Source organism: Oryza glaberrima, chromosome 9 (genome assembly GCF_000147395.1).
Source record: "Oryza glaberrima chromosome 9, OglaRS2, whole genome shotgun sequence".
Classification (NCBI taxonomy): domain Eukaryota; kingdom Viridiplantae; phylum Streptophyta; class Magnoliopsida; order Poales; family Poaceae; genus Oryza; species Oryza glaberrima.
Genome location: NC_068334.1, coordinates 8,540,956 through 8,564,139, shown reverse-complemented (window position 1 = coordinate 8,564,139; position 23,184 = coordinate 8,540,956). Strand labels below are relative to the sequence as shown.

General features: G+C 42.1%; 3 protein-coding genes across 6 annotated transcripts; all 3 read right to left on the bottom strand.

Moving 5' to 3' along the window:
• Window positions 1-102: 102 nt before the first annotated feature.
• LOC127785178 (uncharacterized) lies at window positions 103-1,657 on the bottom strand. Its single transcript, XM_052312603.1, has 2 exons — window positions 1,285-1,657; window positions 103-1,201 (listed from the first exon to the last, which is right to left on the bottom strand). The coding sequence occupies exons 1-2, from the start codon at window positions 1,453-1,455 to the stop codon at window positions 566-568; spliced, it is 807 nt and encodes a 268-aa protein (XP_052168563.1). The 5' UTR covers window positions 1,456-1,657; the 3' UTR covers window positions 103-565.
• A 3,316-nt stretch (window positions 1,658-4,973) lies between these two features.
• Window positions 4,974-13,641, bottom strand: LOC127784281 (eukaryotic translation initiation factor 5-like). 3 transcript variants are annotated; one of them, XM_052311480.1, is made up of 2 exons: window positions 13,474-13,484; window positions 4,974-6,875 (listed from the first exon to the last, which is right to left on the bottom strand). In XM_052311480.1, exon 2 carries the CDS (start codon window positions 6,605-6,607, stop codon window positions 5,255-5,257), a length of 1,353 nt encoding a protein of 450 aa, XP_052167440.1. In that variant the 5' UTR covers window positions 6,608-6,875; window positions 13,474-13,484; the 3' UTR covers window positions 4,974-5,254. The 3 variants fall into 3 exon arrangements, 2 of the variants coding, with proteins under 2 accessions (XP_052167440.1, XP_052167439.1); XM_052311479.1 differs by lacking the exon at window positions 13,474-13,484 and adding an exon at window positions 8,398-8,552; XR_008019476.1 differs by lacking the exon at window positions 4,974-6,875 and adding an exon at window positions 12,565-12,671 and having other exon boundaries at window positions 13,474-13,641.
• Window positions 13,642-14,284: 643 nt separating this feature from the next.
• Window positions 14,285-22,634, bottom strand: LOC127784759 (26S proteasome non-ATPase regulatory subunit 2 homolog A-like). Of its 2 annotated transcripts, none has more exons than XM_052312126.1 (25): window positions 22,384-22,634; window positions 22,201-22,301; window positions 21,503-21,623; window positions 21,358-21,417; window positions 21,061-21,128; window positions 20,484-20,526; window positions 19,932-19,997; window positions 19,739-19,777; window positions 19,540-19,622; window positions 19,326-19,437; window positions 19,167-19,247; window positions 18,859-19,017; window positions 18,645-18,752; window positions 18,475-18,579; window positions 18,244-18,384; window positions 18,038-18,142; window positions 17,723-17,944; window positions 16,419-16,532; window positions 16,104-16,319; window positions 15,717-15,776; window positions 15,523-15,636; window positions 15,329-15,414; window positions 15,137-15,245; window positions 14,872-15,050; window positions 14,285-14,792 (listed from the first exon to the last, which is right to left on the bottom strand). In XM_052312126.1, exons 1-25 carry the CDS (start codon window positions 22,492-22,494, stop codon window positions 14,720-14,722), a joined length of 2,676 nt encoding a protein of 891 aa, XP_052168086.1. In that variant the 5' UTR covers window positions 22,495-22,634; the 3' UTR covers window positions 14,285-14,719. The 2 variants fall into 2 exon arrangements, with proteins under 2 accessions (XP_052168086.1, XP_052168087.1); XM_052312127.1 differs by having other exon boundaries at window positions 17,723-17,946; window positions 18,043-18,142.
• Window positions 22,635-23,184: the final 550 nt, after the last annotated feature.

Below are 23,184 nucleotides of genomic sequence, written 5' to 3'. Positions count from 1 at the left end.
TTTGACCGATTTAAGCAGCACTGATCTGACATCATGTTATCAGCCAATTTCTGAAGCCATACATTTTTCTGTAGCAAAATTTGCATTTTTTAGAAGCACAGATCTTGAGTTCTTTGACATTAAGGACTTGTTCACATTGTTACCACTTTCAACCATAGTAAATTTTGGTATTATCAAATTTTAGTACTGCTACCTTGCCAATGCTAACAAACCAAACTAATCCTTGCCAATGCTACCTTACCAAACTTTGGTAATTATAAAAGTTCCCACTCTTAAAAATTCTATCAAATTTTGATAAGCCTTCAAACTAAACACAATCAACGATACCAAAATTTGGTAGCAGTAATGCCAAAATGTGCTACCAAATTTTAAGCAAAGCCAGTGAGAATTCGGTGCTTCCGAAGAAAATGCAATTTAATTCTTCCATGGTCATTCAGCTCCACGCAATTCTCAGCTACAACAAAAATCACCAGACAAAAAAGAAAAATCTCCACACGATTTTCAGCTAAAACGAAAATCACAAAAACAAAATTGTAAGATGAGTCATGGAAACTATTTCTCACTATCAGCAAAGAAATGTAGCCGTGGAGAACGCCACCGTGTTGCCATTGCCTGCTCTGCCTCCCCTTGCCACGGCTGATCTCGCGGCGGCCACCGGCGCCGTCGCCGGCGACGCGTCCGTGCTCCTCGCCGTGAACCGGTGGTGGTGCAGCGGCATGGAGTTGGCGTCGAGGCGGTGGAGCGCGGCGACGGTGAGCACGGAGCAGGCGAGCATCGGGACGGGGCCGAACACCCACATGAGCAGCGCCGTGGCGAGGTAGAGCGCGCGGAGCCCCGCCGCCCAGAAGTTGCCGCCGCGGACCACGGCGCGCTGCGCGTCGCCCACCGGCGGCGCCGCGTCGCCGGCGAGCGCGCTCATGAGGAAGCTCGCGTGCACGAAGTACCGCGCCGACTGGATGAAGCAGGTGAAGGAGGCGAGGAAGCAGGCGAGGAGCGCGACGCACTTCACCGTCGCCGTCGCGTGGCTGCCGTCGCCGTAGCCGAGGACGACGACGCCCGCGGCGCCCGGCGCCGGCGAGCTGCTCACCCACGCGCCGATCAGCGAGCCCAGCGCGATGCACAGCGACGCCAGCGTCGTCGCCGCCGAGATGTTGTCCGAGATCACGCCCAGCGCCAGCGCCGACTCCTCCGGCGCCGCCGCCTGCAAGAAACCACTAGAATCTTTCGTCACCATTGATCAGTTCTTGAACAAACAAATTGAATTGATCGAACAAGATGATGAACCTGCAGCATGCGCTCCACCCAGGCGAGCTTGTTGTGATTCTCGTAGCCGATCACGGTGGTGTGCGGGTGGCGGAGAATCCGGTGGAGGAGCATGAGGTGGTAGCCGACCATGATCGCCAGCCCGCATGGGACGAGCACCAAATCCATGGAGCTCTTGTCAACAAGCATCATGAACTGACTACCTCAATTTCTGTCTCGCAATTTCTCAACCTATATATCAATTAACCTCTACCTAGCTAGCTTAGCTCTATAGCTAATTTTTAGTTGCTGAATCTTGCTGTTCTTCTCTTCTACTCTTATCTTGATTCGATCTTGCTCCCTTTCTCTGGCATGATTGCATCATGATGGACAGAATGTGTACAAACTGTACTTGCCATTGCTTAGATTGTTAGGTCAATTAATTTGTGAGTGTGTGTTAACTTGAGTAATGGGCACTCTCGTTTTCATTCTGTCCGTGATACTTGATAGTAGTTGCTTGTGGGTCTCAGCAGAAAAAAACTATTGTTGTGGCTTTGGATGCAAGAGAAAATGACAAGATGAAAATTTCATCCTATGCAATGTTTGCACCATCTCAAAAGGAGGAGGAAAAAAACAAAAACTGTACTTTGCAGTTAGGAGAGAGTGGCTTTTGCTTGCACTTAAAAGCAACATGGGATTACAAGAAAGAATCATTTCTTAATGGACTTCCTCAAGCTAAGTCAACTGCATGAATCCAAATTTGGTACTTTTTTTCGTATTTTATTTTTTTTTCTCGTGCATGTGCTGCAATACTTTGGCTCTAAAATTAGGGGGAAATCTCACAAAGGGGGGCATTTGTGCATGGATAAAAAGTTTGGGGCTGTTCAGATTGATGCCATTTTCAACCATACCATTTTTTCGTAAAGTTGCCAAAAATGCTTACGTTTAGTTTGTTGCTAAATTTGGTAATTACATAAGAAATCCTGCCAAAATTTTGATAATGCCAAAATTTGGTAAGGTTTATTTTGGCAACAATCTGAACAAGCCCTTTATACCTTGCAGTTGTGCATGGTTTGGGCTGTCCGGCCCACTACTGATCTGCATGCCTCTCATGATCAATCGCACCTGTATCCCAAGGCCCAATGCGGTCAATTAAACAAGAGGTTTTTCCTACATTACAACGATTTTGCTATATATTTATCGATAAATTTTCTTCCTAAAATTTGACGAATGTAAATATACGATCATAGTGTAATTACATTATAACTTGTATGTAACTTTCACATAATTTTAAACCGTTATATTTGCTTTAAATCTTATATATGCAAGCGAGAAAGAAAAAAATCACAGCGTGCGCACATATGATAGGATTTGGTCCTCCACTTTACGAAAATAATATGTTAATGAGGTATTTTTAAAAGTTATATACGAGTTATATGCAAGTTACAATATAATTACAATTTTTTTAGGGAAATTTGTCGACAAATGTACAAGCAATCCCACATTACAATATTTGGGTTTAGTTTTTCTAATATGCAAGGACTTAGGACAGTTGAAGTTATTAAGCAAATTAATTTAATATAGTTTACCTTTCAAACTCTACAAGCAAACATTTTTTTTCCGATTGCACGGATGATGCACAGATGCACACCTATGATGTTGCCCTCTTACTCTCGCAAGAAGGGGCCAGTGGCAAATCTATGACGGCTTGATTTAATTGGATTTTTGTTCCTTTATTGCTTCCCTGAGCCTTTTAAAAAATTACTATTTGAATGGAAATGTCTGTTATTATGAAGGGCAATTACGTTCTTATCCATGTTACGTTCATTCACCAAGAGGGTCTCTTCAAGATTTTTGCTCATATCCATGATCCATCCACAGATTTTGAGCTTGTTTCTAAAAAGGGACATCGAGAGGAAATGGATTAAAATTTGGAAGTACATATACTGATATTTTATACCCACATATTGGTACAAATATACTCGAGAATGCTTGGAAAGGAACGAGAAAATCGTGAATTCAGAAAAGATTTCTGTTGTATTCTACTAGCTTCAGTTGAAGTTCGGAGACATTGGATGTAGTACAATTTGTGAAATACCATTAAAGATCCCGGTTGGTCAGGAGACATAATAATGGCCCAGTGACAAGAACAGCCGGATCATAACAAGAACTAAGCTTCTCCAGTACTGACATGTGACTGACTCGCTTTGCATATCTGTCGCCTCCGTTATTATCTCTAGCGGTATACTCGATTCATTTCAGGAACTTTGTGTGGGAAGCAGAAGGTGTGTTATCACTTACCTGGTATATATGTGTAAAATTAAGATTGGTTGTATTTCAGGGGGGGTATTTAGTTGTTCCACATTCTTTAAGTTGGTCATCACCATGCAATGAAATATAAGGAAAGTATATTACCTCTGTTGATCAAAATGATTGAGGCTAATTGAACCTCTCAAATTTCTATATACATATATTCTTGCATCCTATATCTATAATTTTGTACGGCACTAATGCAGTTTACCTTTTAGGCGTCCACATGTTCAGCTGTATATAGAAACTAGTAGAAAGCTTCTTGTCCTGTAAAAGCAGTCTCTGGATATTGCAGAGTGTGTATGTTCACTTATGGAGTTCAGGAGAATTGTATGTTCCAGTTACTCCCCTTCTTGTAGATCCCGGATTACTGGCTACCTCGATGAATAGAAAGGCAAGAATGTTTACTAGTAACAATTTACCAGGTGGGAAGTCCATGACAGATATGTTGGGAACTTGCAAGTCTGGACCGGAAAATGTTGGCGTGAGCACCTTGTTGAGATGTCGGAAGCACTGGTAAACTGAAAGATTTTTCAGGAGTTTCCATGCAAGGCACAACATGAGAACACCACAACCTGGAATTCCAGGTTTCTGCATTGTTCAGGCACTGCCGTTTATCCTAGCATATGTCATCAGATTACCACTGGTTTATTCTGACGCACCTCAACCACGGCAACAAACTGAAGGATATGGACGCAGTCTGCAACTTACACAGTAGAGTTCTCACTAACAGCTGTAAATCGGACTGTTCAGACAAGCGGTCACACTGTTCATCGTACTGCAACAAAAACATGGTAACAAGGGATATTATTGAGATTAATTTTGCGCAGTCCTTAATCCTTAAGGCATAGTGGCACTTATAACTGCACCTGATCTGAATCGTTTACCTAGTATAGCCTACTACGGTGCTCCTCCCCTTATAAAATAAGTTTATTTTTCATCTATTCCACACATACTACTTTCACAAACTCTAATATAATGATTACTAAAAGATAAGATTTATTTTAAACAAATAAGATGAAACAAAATGAACATGGGAGGGTACCAGATACCCTTGCTACTTGGAAATATATTGGCACAACGTTACTACCTATCCTTGTGTACAAATAGCGGTACATTTCGATCAGTGTGACGCTCAGTATCACTATTGAGATCATAATACATACTGATCAGTGTGTGAATTTCAGTTTAAGTATGTAGATTAGTACACGTCGAACACAGCGTGACGCTCAGTATCAGCAGAAAGATTAGTAGCTTGACAAACACATGTAATTAGACCAGAAGCTTATTAAGACCTTTCCATACTGAAGCAACAAAACCATCAAAACACCAGCACATCCTGCATCCAGCCGCTAAGAACACAGCGCAAGATAATATTAACACAGATAATATCAAGCAAGTAACAGATGCAGCCAGTAATCTCACAAGAGCCAACAAGAGACTCCGATATTAACCATTGACACGTGAAACACATTAAGGTTTGATAAATAAAAAGATCTCCAGCTGGAGTGTGACACCACATAGTCTCTGAGGACTGTCTGGGACTCTGGGTTTATTTATTGACCAACATTACAGATAAGAAAGCGCACAGCACAAACAAACTCGAAGCACTCATGACGCGAACTGGAAATACTCATGACGAACGAAATACTGAAAAGACGATAAGGCGAAGTAGGCGATGATTGGGAGGAGATTCGGCGCATCACTCTTCCTCAGATTCAGAATCCGCGCTCTGGAGCCACTCCACGAACGGCTTGGCATTCTTCACCACCTGGGACTCCTTGCCACCAGCAACAGATTCATTATACCACTGAGTTATCACTTCTTCATCCAGGACGTCCCCATCATACAGGGCCTTGAGAACAATCGGCACCTCCTTCACAGCTTCGGGGCTTGACTTGGCGCCGAAGGCCACCAGCGCTTGCAGCAGGACCATCTGGGAGGCTTCATCAGGCACAGCAGCAGAGAGGAATTTCTTCTTCTTCACAACCTCCTTGGCGAATCCTTTGCCGAGGCCGCCAAAGAGTGCATCAAAAAGAGAATTCATAGCATCCTGGGGTGGCAGCGCTGAGGAAGTCATCAGACCCTTGAGCTGAACAGCATTGGCACCCTTGCTCAAGTTATCCTTCATCTCCTTGACCAGATCATCATAAGGACTGCTTTTAGCCTCTTCAACCACATGTTTTGTACTTCCGTTGGAGGCACCCTCCTTGTGTGAGGCCTCATGCTTCTTCTTCTTCTCAGGTTCTTCAGTGGACAGCATTACCATCTCAGCAGTTGCAGCGCTCAGTTGTTCCTGCATGCGCTGTTTTGCAGCCTCCAACGAAGTGTCAGTCTGCCACTGGACATCATCATCATCATCCTCATCTGCAGCCACATGGTCACCATCATGGCTGCGAGTTGGTGAATTTGAATGATCCTCATCAGAGCCAGCAGCAGCCTTCTTCTTCCCAGCACCACTTTTAGAGGAGGTACTTTCCTTGGATGCACCTTTCTTCTTTGCTTCCTTCTTTAGCTTCTTCATCTCCTCATCAGCAGCCTCACCTTCCTTTAGACGCTCCTTCTCAGCTCTCCTCATTGCCTTCTTGTCTTTCCCAGCACCCTTCTTCTGTTCAGGTGGATTCTTCAGGATAAAAGTTGTGAGCTTGTCCCTCATGTCAACATCTGACACAAAACCACAGGCAGCACACTTCAGTGTAATCATCTGGGTCTTGGAGATGAGGACCTCAGTCTCAGGGTTGCCACATCCATAGCATTGGACATACTTCTTGATGAAGTTCTCAAGGAGACCAGCCAGCTTAGCAGTATCATGTGCCCCATTAACCAAGGAAATACCAGTCTTCTCATCAAATTTAGACTGTGCACCAAGCTCACATCCAAAGTACTTTGTTGTGTAGGAAGCAGGCCTGGCTAGGGCTTTTGCTATATCCACCATGTTCACAATGTTAGTCTTGATGCCATTGCCACGGCCTTCTATTTTGGTGATCATCCTGGGCATCTTATACCTGTAGAAGGCATCATCACGGTTTGAAGCACCAATGTTTTGCAGAGCCATCTTGGATTAATTTTCTTTCGCTGAGATAATATCAGAAGCACCAAGAGCCAAAAGGAACAGTAGTCTTGTATCCTTGAAATGAATCAGCAGAAACCAGTGCGCAGCAGGGCCTTCCAAGCGAGAGCTTGTGCCTTTTTCTCGTTGTCCGAGAATATTCTCCAAGCAATCCAACTGATCCCAAGTAAAGCAAGTCTTGTTCAGACATAAAAGAAGCTTCAACTTTTAGACCCTCCACTTTGTCAGATTGCAGCGAAACTGATGTTGCCTCCTGCATCACACGTCAACATCAGATTCTTCATTCAGACAGACACCATAGAAATGGAGTACTTATTTAGGAAATAATTCAAATGCAAGTAAAATATACAATATACAACATATCTGATGCATATATGATACCAAAGTTCAAACAAATACTATAAATCACTTAATCACATAAATATTCACTCCATCGACAAAGTAAACAATCTATTTATTTTTATTTTACTTGCATGATCCTGTATAAAATATTGGGATAGTGAACATTACGATGCCAGCAAAAGTTGAAAACCACAAAGCATACTGAAAGCTCTAATATATCAGACACACTGAACAAACAGTCCGTACCATTATACAACTGAAGCACGTATTACACATTTGTCGCATTCAGCATATACTGGATTAATGTGACATCTAGCTCAACTGCTTACTACTGTAATATCAAACCTTTCACCACTGAGAAACTCTATGGACCTAACAAATAGCATAACCGTATCCATCAAAAGTGTAACCATAGCTAAATAGACAAGGAGACTATCACTCAGGAAAAATAGAAAACAGAAGCTCGTAAGTGCGACATAACTATGAGTAAAGAAGTAACCATGCATAAGCAAATAAAACTGGGATTTTGCTGGCCAACATCAAAAGTGCACACTTGGCATAGTAAACAATGCCATAAATAAACTCAGCCTAGCAGATTGATGACATCATGGAATAAATGAATACAAAAGGAAGGATAGCAAATAAGGAACACGATAGCAATTGGCAAAAACAATTTCAGATGGCAAACCATTGCAGTAGTAACTGGGAAATGGTTGTATTAGCACGATGAAACGCAATGTACCAGTACAACTACTACGAGATTCATTTACACAATGATAGATCACTCTCTAAATACTGGACTGGCTAATTCAGTGTACTATGAAATATAGGAGACACAAGTCTTTTGCAGAGTTCTACATTCGATGAAACAGTCATAAGTTTCATAACAATCACAACAATAATTAATGATAGTAAAATCTAACCAATAGATGGTAACCAATGCAATCGCAACATGTTTAACACATCCTAGCAGCATGAAGTACAACAGTATTAACTGAAAAAACTACAAGAGGCACAACAATCCAAGTTGGATGAACTGCAACAGCCTGAGCCTGAGTATATGAATCATCCACCCAACATCACATGACCGAGCTGACACACAGATAATAGACGCAAAATACACACACAAGCATTCGTGTTCCCCCAAACTCCCATTACTAGCAAATTAAAAATCAGTACTATCAAACGACTTTCCAAGCCTTAGAATCGTTCGATCCGACGAGATTTGACCATGAGAATTCCTAAAAGCAAGGGCGGATCCAACTTGGGACATGGGGGAACGAACAAACAAACTGCTATACAGGTTAAGGCTCTGAAATTAAGAGAAGAGCTTCTTCCAGATCTAGGGTTAACGAACGCAAGCAAATTCCAGACAAAAGCTAGTCCCGGTGGGAGGGGGAGAGATGGATCAGGAGGAGGATGTGGGTGCTCACCAGGATCCCCTACCCTGCTCTGCTCGCCGGATGGAGATCGGCGCGCCCCTCCCCTGCTCAGCCGCGGCTCGTCTTGGGCGCAAGGAGCGGAGGAGACGACGAGATGGGGAAGATTTCTCTCTTTCTTTCACGCCGAGGGAATGTAGGAAGGGGAAGACACTCGACTGCTCCACTTTTTATCTTTCGACGGATTTTCTTCCTAGGGTTTCACATCATCCAGCCGTAGGATCAAAACGAACGAATGGACGGGATTTAATGGGCCATCCTCAAGACATAAAATTCACTGGGCCAACACCAGGTCCACTTTTGCTCCCTTAACTAGTGGGTCCGATTCGTATCCATGAACCACATTACCACATATCTCGACCCCGAACTATTGAAATCGGTGCAATTTGATTCCCTCGGTAGTTTTGGTGAGTGTTTTGGCTAGCATGGCAATTGCATGGTGGTGTTGACTTGTTTTTTTTGTCTCACGTGGCGTTGACGTGGTACTTAGGTGGTATTAGAATTAAAAATATATATGTGGGATCCATTTTTCATTCACACAAAGAAAAATTGTAGGACCCACTGATTATGTGGGGTCCACATGTTATCCCCTCTTCTTCCTCTTCTTCCTCTTCTCTCTCTTTCTCTTTCTCTTCGTATACTTATTGATAGGCTATTATTTCATTTTCAATTGCAGGAGACAGGGATTTGCTCTACTAATTGAGTTCATATGATATTTCAGGAACTACGGTATTACAAGGATCTTATTCTTATGGTGGACAAATGCTATATGATGAATATTGTCGATGTTTTAGATCATAACTACGGTATTTACATGGTATAGGATCGTTGGTACCGGAGTACGTGCGATATAGAGGTAAAATAGACAGGGACAAGGATTTTTATACAAATTCGGAGCCCTTAACTGACAGGTAAAAGCCCTACTCCTACTGGTCGAAGCCGGTGTTGCTCTTATTCATTAGAATCACACAGGTACAATATTTGGGATAACCTATCTAGTCGTCGTCGACTTGACGGCATGGAACACTAACACGTAGTCAACGACGGGGTAGTCTTCCTCCTTGAATACGTACTCGGCGAAATCAGAGATAACGCTAGATCCCTCGTCGGCCTCTGTAGGCACCTGATTGGGTATGTCTAGGCTAATCTCTCATGTCGATATCTGGCAACGCGTATTGGTGTCTATTCTGACTGAGCGTGTTGGTCTGTGCTGGCTTATCTCCCTCCCCCTCCTCCTAGGGGGTCTTGTATAAATGTCTCCTTGTCCAAGTAGAATTAGAAAGACAAATATAGATATGATCCAAATAGTCCTTGTAGTTTTCATGTAGAACTCTACTTGTCCTTCTCTATCTGTAACTCCTTCTATATACGAGATATGATTCCGTATAAGACTTGTATATTGTAGGCCCCGCCAAACTTAGTCGACTATTATTGGGTATGTGTTATCCATAACCCTGACAAATATGGCTTACTAAATTCGGACGTAAGGCTTGTAAAGAAAAAAAAAACTTATTCGCTAGTGTAACTAAATTCAAAAATATGTACTACTAATATGAACATTTCCGGGGACGGGGGGGGGGGGGGGGGGGGGTGGGGGACTCAGCTACACAAATATGATGCAACATGTAGGCCAAACTGGTTGCATTGGATTGCAAGGCAATAATGTATGTATTATTATGCAAAAAATATTAAAAGAATAATCAGAAAATAGTTTAAAAACTTTCTACCAATGCATGGAGGACTACAAGAATTCAGAAACCTACTTCAAACACCACTAGGATTTCAGGTAATACATGCAATTACTTGAATATAAAAAAGATAAAAGAATACAGTACTAACGTATTTTATATCATTTTCTCTTGTAGAATTCTATGATTTTGACAACAAGTAGATTTTCCCTAGAAGCAACAACTCAACATATGCAATCAGCAGAACTCAACATTTTCCCTAGATGATCAATTATTATTCCACTGGAAAAAAATATCATTTATATTCAAAATGACATGAGCTGAATAAATTAGTGTCATGTATAAACTCATCAATCGTGCTTACTCACACTGCCGCAAGCAATCCTGGCCGTTGATTACAATCCAACGACACAGGCTAATAGGCCTACGCGCACGTTCGCTCGTGTCTAGGCCATCGCGCTCGCCCGTGGCCTACTCGACTGCCTGCACGCGTTACGGGCCACACGTGCCTCCGTGCGCGATGAAGGGCGTCCTCGCTTAACGAGCCGCGCCGACCAAGCCTCGTGAATTATCATACTGGCGTACACTGTTTTGGGCCACCGCCAGGTTTCGGGCCTTATTCATTTCCCTTTATTGCCAAAAATACCATTTATTATTTACAGAATTAATTTTTAATCACTTTGAGCTATTATTTTAAGATAAAATTGCAGTAACTTTTGTATTTGCGAGATATGTACAAATTCGAGATTTTGTGAACATGTGTTATAACTTATAAGTACACATGCAATCTTAACCATCTGTATTTGTTTTATATTCACCGGTTACAACGCATAGGCATATTTGCTAGTTATCTAAAAGTTAAACAAGTCCATGATGAGTTAATAACAGATGGCAGTGATATCATTGATCAATGTTAAAGCTAATTGAGCATGGCCATATACTACAAAACATTCCTCAAAATAAACTACATAATATAAGAGGGTGGATAAAAATACATCTCTGGGAATCATGTATACAATTGGCAAAGATAATACTCAATTAAGGCCGGACATAAGGCATGACCATAGTAGGTAATATTTCCATTAAAAACGGCACCTGAAGGCTGAAAATCTGAATGTCAGATAACCCCTGAGCATAACACACACCAACAAGCAAACAAATGTGTGATTGATTCAGAACAGAAATAAGGAAAAGGAGCCCTCACAACACATCGCCAGACCACATACTCTCATGGTTTATGTGCCAAAGAAACAGTTTGCGGCTCAGAATTAATTTACTAGAACAGTAACAGCGTACATTAGAGACAAATTAACATAACTGCAGCAATCTTTACTGTGATTACTTTTACATTACGCTGTAACAGAAATTAAATCAAACCCCAGAACTGAAACCTGCAGTCTCAGCCAGATACCAACTTCACAACAATGATAAGAACATTAAGCGCTATCAACGGCATCCTCAAGAACTGTGTGGCATAGATGAGCCCTACAATCTGACCCTTCAGTGACTTGGTTTGTCCATTTCCTGAGACTTCAGACATGCTCCATCCTCTGGGGCCAAGAAAGCGGTCTTCATTTAGTATCGCTAATGCATTTGCGAGAAGCAAAAAGCCCTCCAGCAACGTCCACAGGCCCATTCCTGCAGGTAGTAGGTATTTTAGTTCAAATAAATATATACCAGTACAACTACCTGCCAAAACTATCATATCAAACAAAATATTCTCCATAAGCAACAGCAACATCATCCTGAAATGTTAACATACAGGGTGTGTTTAGTTCACGCCAAAATTGGAAGTTTGATTGAAATTGGAACGATGTGACGAAAAAGTTAGAAGTTTGTGTGTGTAGGAAAGTTTTGATGTGATGGAAAAGTTGGAAGATTGAAGAAAAAGTTGGGAACTAAACCAGGCCACAGTATGGTTTTCAATAGCACAATACGAGCAATTAAATCTATAAGCATACATGTAGAATTTCCATGAAAATCATAAGGTTTGCACTGATAAAAAAAAGAAATGTGATACTGTGATAAAAGATCGGACATGAGTAGATCATTTGATCACGATGCAGGCATAGTGACCAGTGCCATGAATTCACCCAGCTATATGACATCTGGAACGAATAGTAGCATACATGCAAGGGATTAGCTATGTTCCCTACCTGCTCAACCAAACAGATCAAGTCATACACCCACCCAGCGCTCTCAGACACACCAGAAGAAACCACACTAAAAGTGGGATCTGGATCAATTTGCGCAAGGAAAGCCTTCTACAGGACAGGCATGTACCTAGCAGGTAGGGGAGGAGAACTGATAAGTAGTACCTCGTGGCAGGGATGACCGCTGGATCTAGCCAGCCAGGTGAGAGCAGGCTGGGAAACTCCCAGGCCGCTGCACAGGGACGTCTAGGCAGGGAGAGGCTCTCAGCTTCTTCTCCTTCCTCACCTTGGCTGCCTGCCTGGTTCCTGGTCGATCGTGCTTTGCTTCCCCCTCAACCTCAAGCACCGGCTGGGTTGCCTCCTGGATTGGATAGATTAGGCCACTAGATTAGTGCCTTTGTGGGCTCTTTGTATTTGGTACGTGTCACTGTAATAACAAAATGTTGGATTAGCATGAAGAAACACAATGTACCAGTAAAATTAGCAGGAGACTGTACAAGGCTAGGCTATTGTCTAAATACTGAAAATGGAAGTAGTCTTTGAAAGCCAGGTAAATTTGCCAGGCTTTCTTTGAAAGCCAGGTCTATATATGATCTGATTTCCAAAAAAAAAAAAAAAAGCCGGCATCGGGCACCCGCACAGAGGCAGCCCGTGCGCGGCAAGGCAGCGATTGGCGTCGTCGTCGGAGCTCTTATCCAAACAAACAAAGAAACCATCACAGTATGGGAGGGGATTAGCCCAATCCCGTCTCCGTCGATCTCCGCAGGAAAATAATCGGAGCTGGATGAACTGCAACACAGCAACAGCCTGAGTATATGAATCATCCACCCAACATCATATGACCGACCTGGCACATAGAAAATAGACGCAAAATACTCACCCCAAGCATTTGTGTTCCCCCAAACTCCATTACTAGCAAATTAATAATTAGGACTATCAACGACTCTCCAAGCCTTAGACTCGTTCGATCCGACGAGATTTAACCATGAGAAATCCTAAAAGCAGGGGCGGATCCAACATGGGACATGGGCCGTTCAGTTCAGTTGAACCCCCAAACTTTTTGGGGAACAAACAAACAAACTGTTATACAGGTTAAGGCTCTGAAATTAAAAGAAGAGCTTCTTCCAGATCTAGAAGAGAAGCTAGGGTTAACGAACGCAAGCAAATTCCAGACAAAAGTACTCCCGGTGGGAGAGAGAATGAATCAGGAGGAGGATGTGGATGCTCACCAGGATCCCCTGCTCTGCTCTGCTCGCCGGATGGAGATCGGCGCCTCCTCCCCTGTTCAGCCGCGGCTCGTCAGGAGACCACGGGACGGGAGATTTCTCGTTCTTTTGCGCCGAAGGGAAGGAAGGGGAAGATACTCGAGTAAACTGAGGTTTTTTCTTAGGCTCACACGATTTTTCGGCCATTGGATCAAAATAAACGAATGGACAGGATTGATACACTAAAATGTACATGCAAATCAAACTTCTGCATATAAATGGGCCATCTGCAAGACATAAAATTCACTGGGCCAACACCAAAAGTAACTTATTTAACAAGCCCAAACTTGCCATATTAATGCGAACTAAAGCCCAAAGCTGTAATAAAAGAATAAGTTTATTTGACTCCCTTTACTAGTGACCAATAGATTCATATCTCTACACCACAATATTTAGACCTCCCAACCGTAAAATTTAACTCCCTCAGTAGTTTTGGAGGAATGCATTGTATCCAGTTTTATGGTTTAACGGTTTAGGTATGCAATTCAAATTGGATGTCAAAATGAAGGACCTAGTGAACTTATTCCCCGGAGACGACGATGATGTCCACCACGAGATGGAGCCCAAATTTTCCCAAGAAAACGGCACGAGAAACCAGGGGAATTTATATCCTCTCTGTGATGCAGCAATTAATGCCGCTCTAGCAACCTACCCCTATCAACACAAACACAAATTTCTCAGCTTCTCGATGCAGAGATTGCTATATTTTGATACGGAGAAACTAATATTCATGCAGTCGGTGGCATATTACCATCAGGATATCCCCAGCTGTATATCTGTACTCAGTGCACAACATCACATAAAGTACAGCGTTTCTGCTGCTAGAGTGCTAGCCACTGTAACAAATGACCCAAACAAAAAGCGATCAATTCAAAAAAAAAGGAAACATCAGACAACCGAGTAGTAGGGCTGCATATACATGGACGTGGCAACAAACTCTTGGGTCATTTTCATTCTGGTATAGTCAAAAACATTTTCGGCCATGCCATTACACCCACAGATTCTATTCCTAATTCTTACAAAGTTCTCCTGTCATATTGGCCCCATTATACCTGAACTCTTTGTTACAACTCAGTCCTCACCGTATCAAGTATGCATTGTCTTCATCGTGCTATTTGTTCATTGCTTTGTGTGACAATTAGATATTGATCCAAGCCTCTTCCTAATACTCCAGGCCCTTCCTGCATTTTGCTTGTGCCATATCTATCCCTTAATCTTCATGATACTCTGGGTTATTTCTTAGGATCACAAAACCCTCAAGAACTGGTGTCAGTGGAAGATATCTGCATATAGAAAGAACATAAGCATAAGCAAAGATCAACTGACAAATTTGAAAATTGTTCTCCAGATGTTTTAGTTTACTTTTCAGTTGCCAGCTCTGCTCGTTCCCCTGCGGCAAGTAATACAGGCGTTGAATGCGTCTGGAATCCAGTAATTGTCTTGGGTCGACCCGCCTGACCGACGATGTCAACTGCTTGACCAACACGAACCGGAACAGAGAGGGGCTTGAGATCCTCATCCACAGTCAATAGCATCCGAGGCTGTTTCAGTAGAGAAAAAACTGAGAATCCATGTGACTGGTTTAGCTAATATGTCCACTACCAAGATCTTTGAACGAGATATATACCTGCATAGCTAGGGCAAGGATATAAAGCATGTAATGGTACTTCCCCAGAATGATGGATTTCATGTCAAGGCAGGCATGCAGAACCGTCACAAGACCAGCAAGTGCTATGCTGAAAAGTGAAGAATGGACTCTCTTAGAAAATGTGGTTCCAATAAGATTGAAGGAGATTCAACAACTTTGCAAGTTACTAACGGGGACAGAAGGAACCGGTCAGAGTGATATGGCGAAAGGGTCAGCAAACCCTTCCCAAGGTGAACAAGACCTTGAGCAATCCTCACCTGAAAGTCAAATGAAAAAAACTGATATGAAACTTGAATACAACAGCATGAGATCAGAATAATTGGCAAAACAAAGATAAAAAATGTTTATTTTAGATTTGAACTTACACAAAACAGATGTCCTGCTTCTTTGTAATAATAACTTGAGAGGTTCCGAAGCATCCCAGCTATTCGGGCATTGTTTGTACCAGCCCCTATCAAGCCCAGGGAGATTATTGCAGCCTGCATGTACCAATTTGATTGAATAAATATCAATGCTCATAGAACTTAATATGGTAGGTTTTGTTAGTGAGGTTACTAACCATAGAAACTTCCGCATCTGCATCATGGCTCAGTCTGCTCATTGTGTCCATAACATTTACCTAATTGACAGGCAAGTGGTAGAAATGTAGACATCAGAAAACTATATGAGATATTTATCTAGCCAAATGATACAATCTACTAATTTTAACTAGAAATATGCTACTTTTCCTCGAATAACCAGGATCAAATAGTAGTCGTGTGACAAAGCACATTCTCAAGAGTAGTGAATTGAAATTGATGATGTAGCAGAGTGCAAAACTAACTGTCATGGCATGGTATCGAATAATTCTTTATCAGCAATTCTATATATTGAATGATTGTGTGCAACGGCACAAAGATAACAAACATTTGACGTTACTACAAAAATAACAAATCATGTACCCTACCTTTGGATTGGATATGCAAAGCAAGCCCAGAGCTAGAGGAACCGCCCTTCTAATATTCTGCTCGCCATACTGTAAAAGACGTTCAAGGGAACGTACAGCCATTTCCGCCCCTAATTCTTCAGCCATGGAAATTAGGGAGATTCCAAGAACTGCTGGTCCTTGGTGGGTTTCACCTTTCTCAAGATGCTCGGAACAGATTCCAAGGAGTTTTTGAACCTGCAAATCAAACGGAAAGATTCGTCAAAAACAAATAGGCACTAAAAAATATTGTAATCCTATAATCCATGCACAATTCTTCTGTTGATTGGGAATCACCTTAAGCACGTTCCCTGTCCCAGCATATGCCAGTGACATCAGTGTCACGTCACAATAATTCCTTATCTTCTCATCAAAGGTTTTAGAAACCTCAGCGGTCGCCTCCACACTTTCCTGAGAACAGTACTCAAGAATGAGTATAATAGTATATAAACAGAAAAATGGCTAAAAACAGACGGTGTAGGTTGCATGTTACATTTTCAAGACAGCTGACAGTGCTTAATCCAGAGAATATAGCAATTACCGAAAGAGTAAAATTGTACTTTGGATGCATGAACCTACATGGTAGGTGCAATTCAGCACAACTAAAAAACATTTGAGCCAGTTCAACTACTTGCATGGTGCGTGCGAACAAGGCCAAAATAGTCCATGTTAGCGAATCGGAGCGTTATGCTGCTGAATGCATGCATGAATCTTGTGATCCAGAAAAGATAGGGATAGTTCTCCTATGCCTTTTGGAAATTATCTTGCTAGGGAAATCTGCAGAAGATTGATAGCGGTGCCTGACATTCCTGATAATGATGGCAGAATGAGTCACCATACATATGAGGTTGTGTGCCTTGTCTTTGGATAATCGTTATCTCATCCTTGAGCTGTCATCATTGCGGACATCCCGTGCCTCCACCCAGAAAAAACGAAATTCCAGTTTCTTTATCCTGATTGATCTCCCTCACTGCACAAATCTTTCATCTCACAACTCGGTGCCCTGGTTGCACTATTTGTGCCATACTGCATGAGTGGGCCCCATGCGTCATGTAAAAAATATTCAAAGAGAAGGTAGCCTCTAGCAGGAAAGAAGCAAGTTCCGGGAGGGCATGTTACTGTTCACTCACATGCCTTATACGCATTTACATGCTTGCTGGTATGGCATCCTAGTCAGCACTCAAATGATTTGATTAACCAAAATGTGGACTATTCTCACCCTTGGTTCACACGCACACAAGTCATTGCACTGATTTGAGCATTTTACAACTCGTTGTACTAAACTGCACCCATCTTACAAGTTAGTGGACCGCGAGCAGTTAAGATCAACGATTATAATAGACAAAATGCACAAGGATAAGCATACATAAAACTGGTAACTATTATCGCTTAATAGCATCAAAAGATTATCAAACTCATTATGGGAAAACAAAGGAATCAACAAGAGACTGGTTGTGAGACATAATCATGAAACAATGTACAGAGCAGTACAAAGGCAGTATTGTATAGTTAACGTGTTCATATGTACTATATGGTCCTTGACCTCAATAAAAACATAAATGTAGAATTTGGGAGTATGAATAAGTATACAGTCAAATTACCTGCTTTCCAAGATATAGAAGGCCAAGGGCAACAGGAAGCAAGCGTATAATTGGCTCTGCAAGCTCTGGCTCACTACGCTCCATTAAGACACATATGATTGTCTGTGCAATCTCTTCATTACAAGAACCAACGAACACCAAACCTAAGGAGATGGCAGCGAAGACTAAGACCTCCAGAGGTACTTGGGAGTCACTCAGAAAAGCTGTGAGATTCTCTCTAACCTGAAATTTTTGGAAACCATGTTAACACAAAATAACACATGGTTAATAGTTTTTAACCAGTGGGATAGCAAGGCCAAGAGCAAGGATTTTGACCTCCTCTTTCTGGGAGCCAGCATAAGCAATACCAAGACCAAGGATTGCTCCAATTCGTATAATTGACTCATCCCTGCTGAAATACTCAGAAATAAGAGCAAATGCCTGGAAAAGATGTCACAACATCAGTACAGAGACTTGCGCATTAGAAGTTTTAGAAGATGTACAGAGACTTGCGCATTAGAAGTTTTAGAATATGGACATACCGGATCGCAGTCACTCTTCACACCACAAGAAACAATTCCAATACCTAGCAAAGCCCCAGCAACAACATGAATATCATTACTGTGCAGGTACTTATCAAGTTGGGCAAGTCCTGAATCAGAATCCCACAGAAGAATCATTCCCTGAAAAAGATTGTTTTATCATCACTATGATCACCTAATAACCTAAATGCCATGTATAAGGAAATAAACCAAGCTGTTGCATTGCATTACCAGACTAGCGGCTGCACTAGCTTTCCCATGTTCCTTGTTCTTGAATAACCAGTTTCCAGAAGAACCACTGCCCGAAGAATCTGATGGTGCGGTCATGAGTTTATCCTGCAACAAGAACATTGAGAACTTTGCTTGCCCTGGAAACCTTTGATGAAATTCGCATAACTAACCTGGCCAAATCCAGCATTCACGAATGCATTGACAAATGTTGCCGCCAGATTCTGTCTTGCAGAATCAAGACTGGAGCTTGTAGCCCCTCGGCCATCAATCAAATGAACCTAACAAATTAGCATGCATTTTTTACTCATTAATAGCAAGTTCATAAACAAATAAATAAGTAGATACATGCAATCAGCAGACAGCATTTCGGGGAAAAAAGTTAACCTTATATATGTCTTCTGGAGATTTTGGCTCCATGACCTCAATATCTCGTGCAAGTGTAAGGTACCCCTCACTCAATTTAATATTAGAAATTATGTCCTGCAAAGCCTCCTTCTCATTTTCATCTGCAGCTATGTCATCATCAATGTCGGTGCTTAAACCCTTCAGCAAAGGGAAAAAAGAAACCATTGAACACATAAGCAAAGAGGAAATGTGAACAATGCAGATTAACAATAATACTGAATTGTAGACAAGAACACAACAGAAAATTTGCTTCTGTTGCATGTTTATGTGCATGGGATGAGGCTCACATGGCGTGCTATGATAAACGCGAATTGCTTCTTCAGGTGAAAATCATCAGTTGCTGTAAAAATCTGCTTCAACTCCAGAGACTAACAAATCAATGAAATCTTTGTCAGTGTCATTATGTACTGGACAGCAAACAGGAATGATAACATTCATTCACCCACCTTGTCATCAAGCAGAAGTGCAATACGCAAAGCATTTGCAAAATCTCCAAATTTCATGTAAATCTCAAAAGCTATTTTAAGTGCCAACATGTCATCAGGAGCAGGAAGATATCTGCAAGTTTGCATCCCAACACAAAAGAGTGAAGAAAGTTCAATTCAGTAAAACTAGAGAATACTAAGCTTTAATCAAGTGAGATCAATTTCAGTGGCATACTTAGAAGAACTAGTGAGGTACAAGCAGGTCCTTTTGTAGTTTGTGGAGTCAACGTGCTTAACTAGCAAATCAAGCTTTTCGACCTATGAAGTAATTTGATATCACACATCAGTTGTGAACCAATGAACAAATAATGAGAACTCTTAATGCAAACAAAGGAACATTTTTTTATACGTTTAAAAATAGAAGTTTCACATACCTCCATTAGGAGATCCACAGCTTCAGGTTCAGCATTATGCTGCAATATAAATGATAATCAGTATCAGTCCATCCATTGATCGAGCACTAGTAGTTTATTTGCTAATATTTAATGCATTACACCAAGTGTAACAAGACATTTGCAATGAAATTTTTTTAAAAAATGACACCCATGGACTCTACTCAAAATTGACCTTCATGTGGAATGAAACAATTTGCTCCACCAGTTCCTTCAGGGAATCAGTTGTCATGCCATCATCCTGCAAAGTGCAAAAACAAAGTTAGGATGATAAAAATGAGGTCCACACACCTAAACTTTTCACTGTCTTAGTCCATACACATGTGATAACATAATTGACAGAAGAAAACATGTGTGGGGCTTCTAACTGAACCAAAAAAAAAAGAAAGCAATCAAGCTATCTCAATTCTTGCCAAATAACAATGGTGTATACATCAATCAGTACAATATAGATGTGGGGTACAAAAATCAAAAAGGTCTGAGGGAAGATCACTTAAAAACACTTGTTATTAAAATCAACAGCAGCTAGACTAGACAATGGATGTTAAACTAAAGAATATAGTCATTTAGATAATATAAACAAGGGTGATCTTATCTTGTGGCTTTAAGACCTATTGCTAATGGAATTAAAGTTTTGTTAGGGATTAAAACAAAAGTTAAAATATTTCTTTCTTTGGGGTGAAGAAATATTATGCAATTCATATGATGATATGGATAAGGGTCCAACCTGGCGCTTCTGGAATTCCTGTGCAATTTCACCAGCCAAGTTTCTAGCAAGTGAGACATTGACATTGTTAGAAAATCCAATCTAGATTCAAAAGACAAACATATGTATTCCAAGTTTCCAACAGCAACAACCTTATTCTCAATAACAAACAAAGGAAACAGAAAAACTGAAAACTCCAAAGTTATTTCCAGATACAACCTAAATCCGCAGCATTACTAACCAATCATTTCTTTTGATTAATGATTAAATCAACTAATCAAATAAGCATGCACTTGAAAACCTGAAAAGAATAACTTCTTATCTATAATTTCCTGAGTTACGATTCAATATTATTTAATACACTGATAACAGTTAAATATTTGACCGTACCATAAATTCTAAATAAGCCTAAGGATTCAACTTCAAACATAACAGGGAAAAACATCAAGTTGTCAAACAGGATATGAAGGTACTGTTTGGTAGTTCATCATAAACTATCTCAGGAATAAATGTTTACCATTAAGATTCACAAGAAGTAACTGTCTCGTGAATAAAAGCGAGTGCTAAAAAATTTAGAAGGCCTGGCAATTGATGTTACCTCACATATTCATGACCCCATGAACCAATGTCACCTTCAGAGCCTATCATTCGGTACTTGAGGCTCTCCTGAAACAAAAAAAGAAAGCATATTAGCCAATTCTTGAAGGATTGATATTGTACAGTTAACGGTGAGAAAAAGTTAAACTCTATATGTCTATCATTTAAAACACACACAAAAAATGTATGACTATTTACAGAAGTAAATCATTCTCAGAAGTTAGCATACAAGCAAATTAAAAAAAAACACTAGGAAATTGACACAAGGAAAAGACATCAGAATGGCATTTTCACATACTCTTTCTCCTTCAGCGGACATTGTCAGGGCCAATACTGACAAGATATCAGCCATATACTTCTGCAAAATAATTGAAGAATACCATATAAGCATCAAGTAGTATTTGAACCATGACTCAACCTAGAGATCGAAGATTGATTGATACCTTCAGCTCAGATTCTGGCATTGTCTCAAAGTAAGCCTTGAGAGTTCCATAGTGCGGGCGAAGGAATTTGAGAGGCTTTGGGACAGAGGTCATTGAACTTGTCGCAGAACGGATCTCCTGCCTGTTAAGCATAAATCACCATTAACAAGAGATCAATAAGACAAATGTGAAAACTGTGTATGCACTAACTGGTTGAATAATGCAAAGTGATGCCACCAATAGCAGCAGTAGCCACTAGGATGCGAGATTCCAGCTGAGCAGATAAAACAATCTCACCATGATGCAGTAGAGATTGGAGAAATTGAACAGTTAAAGCATGACCTCATGGTAATTGTGATTACGTAGTATTGTACCCAAGATTTAAGGGCAAAAGGATAAACAAGCCTCCAACAATGTGCCGCCAAACCAATAGCTTGGGCCGAATTTATGCGCATTTTAAATTCTCACGACAGTAAGTTTGCAGAACAACGAACTCTTGCACAGGACAAGTAAGCAGTGCAACCAAAATACCTATGAGTTAATTAGTTTTATAGTCTACTAGATGACATGATCATCCTCAATTGGCTAGCTCCTCTCTCATCCAAACCATAAGTAGTGTGATAAATGCATCCACCCAAACCAGATCACACTAAAACATAAGTCATCACGAACTATCAGAATTATACAGTTACACACCATCAGAAAATCCTCCTCGTTACCTCATGCTCTCGAGGGCGAGCTTCTGGACGCCGGGATCGGGGTCCTGCGCCCGCACCACGTAGAGCTCGAGCTGCTCCTTGAGCGCCTGGTCCTCCTCCGACTGCAACCACGCAAAGAAATCCGTGAGAGAGAGAGAGAGTTGGGGGGGAAGGAGACGGCGAATCGGGGGGTGGCTAGCTCACCAGGTCGTCGTCCTTGTTCTCATCCTTCTTCTTCCCCTTGGCCTTGGCCGGCTGCGGCGGGGCGGGCTCCGAGGGGGAGGCGCCCCCGTTGGGGTCCTCGCGCGGCGGCATGGCGAGGGCGATCTCCCCGGCCCGCGGCGGCGGCGGGGCGCGGCGAGGTAGGGTTTAGGAATCGAGCTCCGCGGAGGCGAGGGAGCGAGAGGAGCGCGGCGCGGCCCGTTGGGATCCTTTCTTGTGTGCTGGCCATGACATTCGCCTCTTCTTTTCATATCTTTATCACACGATTGCTGCACCCCACCAACGAGAGGGCGAAACTCCGAAAATGCTCCAGTTCGAACGTCCGATTAGATAAAAAAACGTCGGACGCTTGGGACCAGCTCACTCCTTACTTTGCTATTCGCTACTTACTTAGAGCATCTCCAACAGCCTCCCTACCAGCCTCTCCAAGCCAAATTTTAGCCATTCAACCACAAAAACGAGGTCCAACAGACTGGTCAACTGGATGGCCAAGCCCGGCCAAAATCGCTGGCTGGCTGGCTAGATTTGGCCAGCCAAAACGCCTCGCCAAACCGGCCCGCAGCAACTGTACTCCTCGCGAGGTCGTCGAGGCGCCGTCGTCGTCATCGGGGTCGTCGTCGCGAGCCGCCGCCGCCATCGCCATCCCCGCCCCGAGCTCCGCCGCCGCGCCCCTCAAACCATTGTCGTCGTCGCCGCCTCCCGCCTCCCAGCGCCGCTGCCATCGCATCCCCGCCCCGAGCTCCACCGCCGCGCCCCCCAAATCGTTGTCGCCGTCGCCGCCTC

What these genes read in the sequence shown, in the direction of transcription:
- LOC127785178 (XM_052312603.1), bottom strand. Translation starts at nt 1,455, where the DNA reads ATGATGCTTGTTGACAAGAGCTCCATGGATTTGGTGCTCGTCCCATGC. An exon ending in GGGTGGAGCGCATGCTGCAG is followed by an intron (nt 1,202 to 1,284) that starts GTTCATCATCTT and finishes GGTTTCTTGCAG; the next exon opens with GCGGCGGCGCCGGAGGAGTC.
- LOC127784281 (XM_052311480.1), bottom strand. Translation starts at nt 6,607, where the DNA reads ATGGCTCTGCAAAACATTGGTGCTTCAAACCGTGATGATGCCTTCTAC.
- LOC127784759 (XM_052312126.1), bottom strand. Translation starts at nt 22,494, where the DNA reads ATGCCGCCGCGCGAGGACCCCAACGGGGGCGCCTCCCCCTCGGAGCCC. An exon ending in TACCTCACTAGTTCTTCTAA is followed by an intron (nt 19,438 to 19,539) that starts GTATGCCACTGA and finishes GCAAACTTGCAG; the next exon opens with ATATCTTCCTGCTCCTGATG. An exon ending in CGTTTATCATAGCACGCCAT is followed by an intron (nt 19,018 to 19,166) that starts GTGAGCCTCATC and finishes CCTTTGCTGAAG; the next exon opens with GGTTTAAGCACCGACATTGA.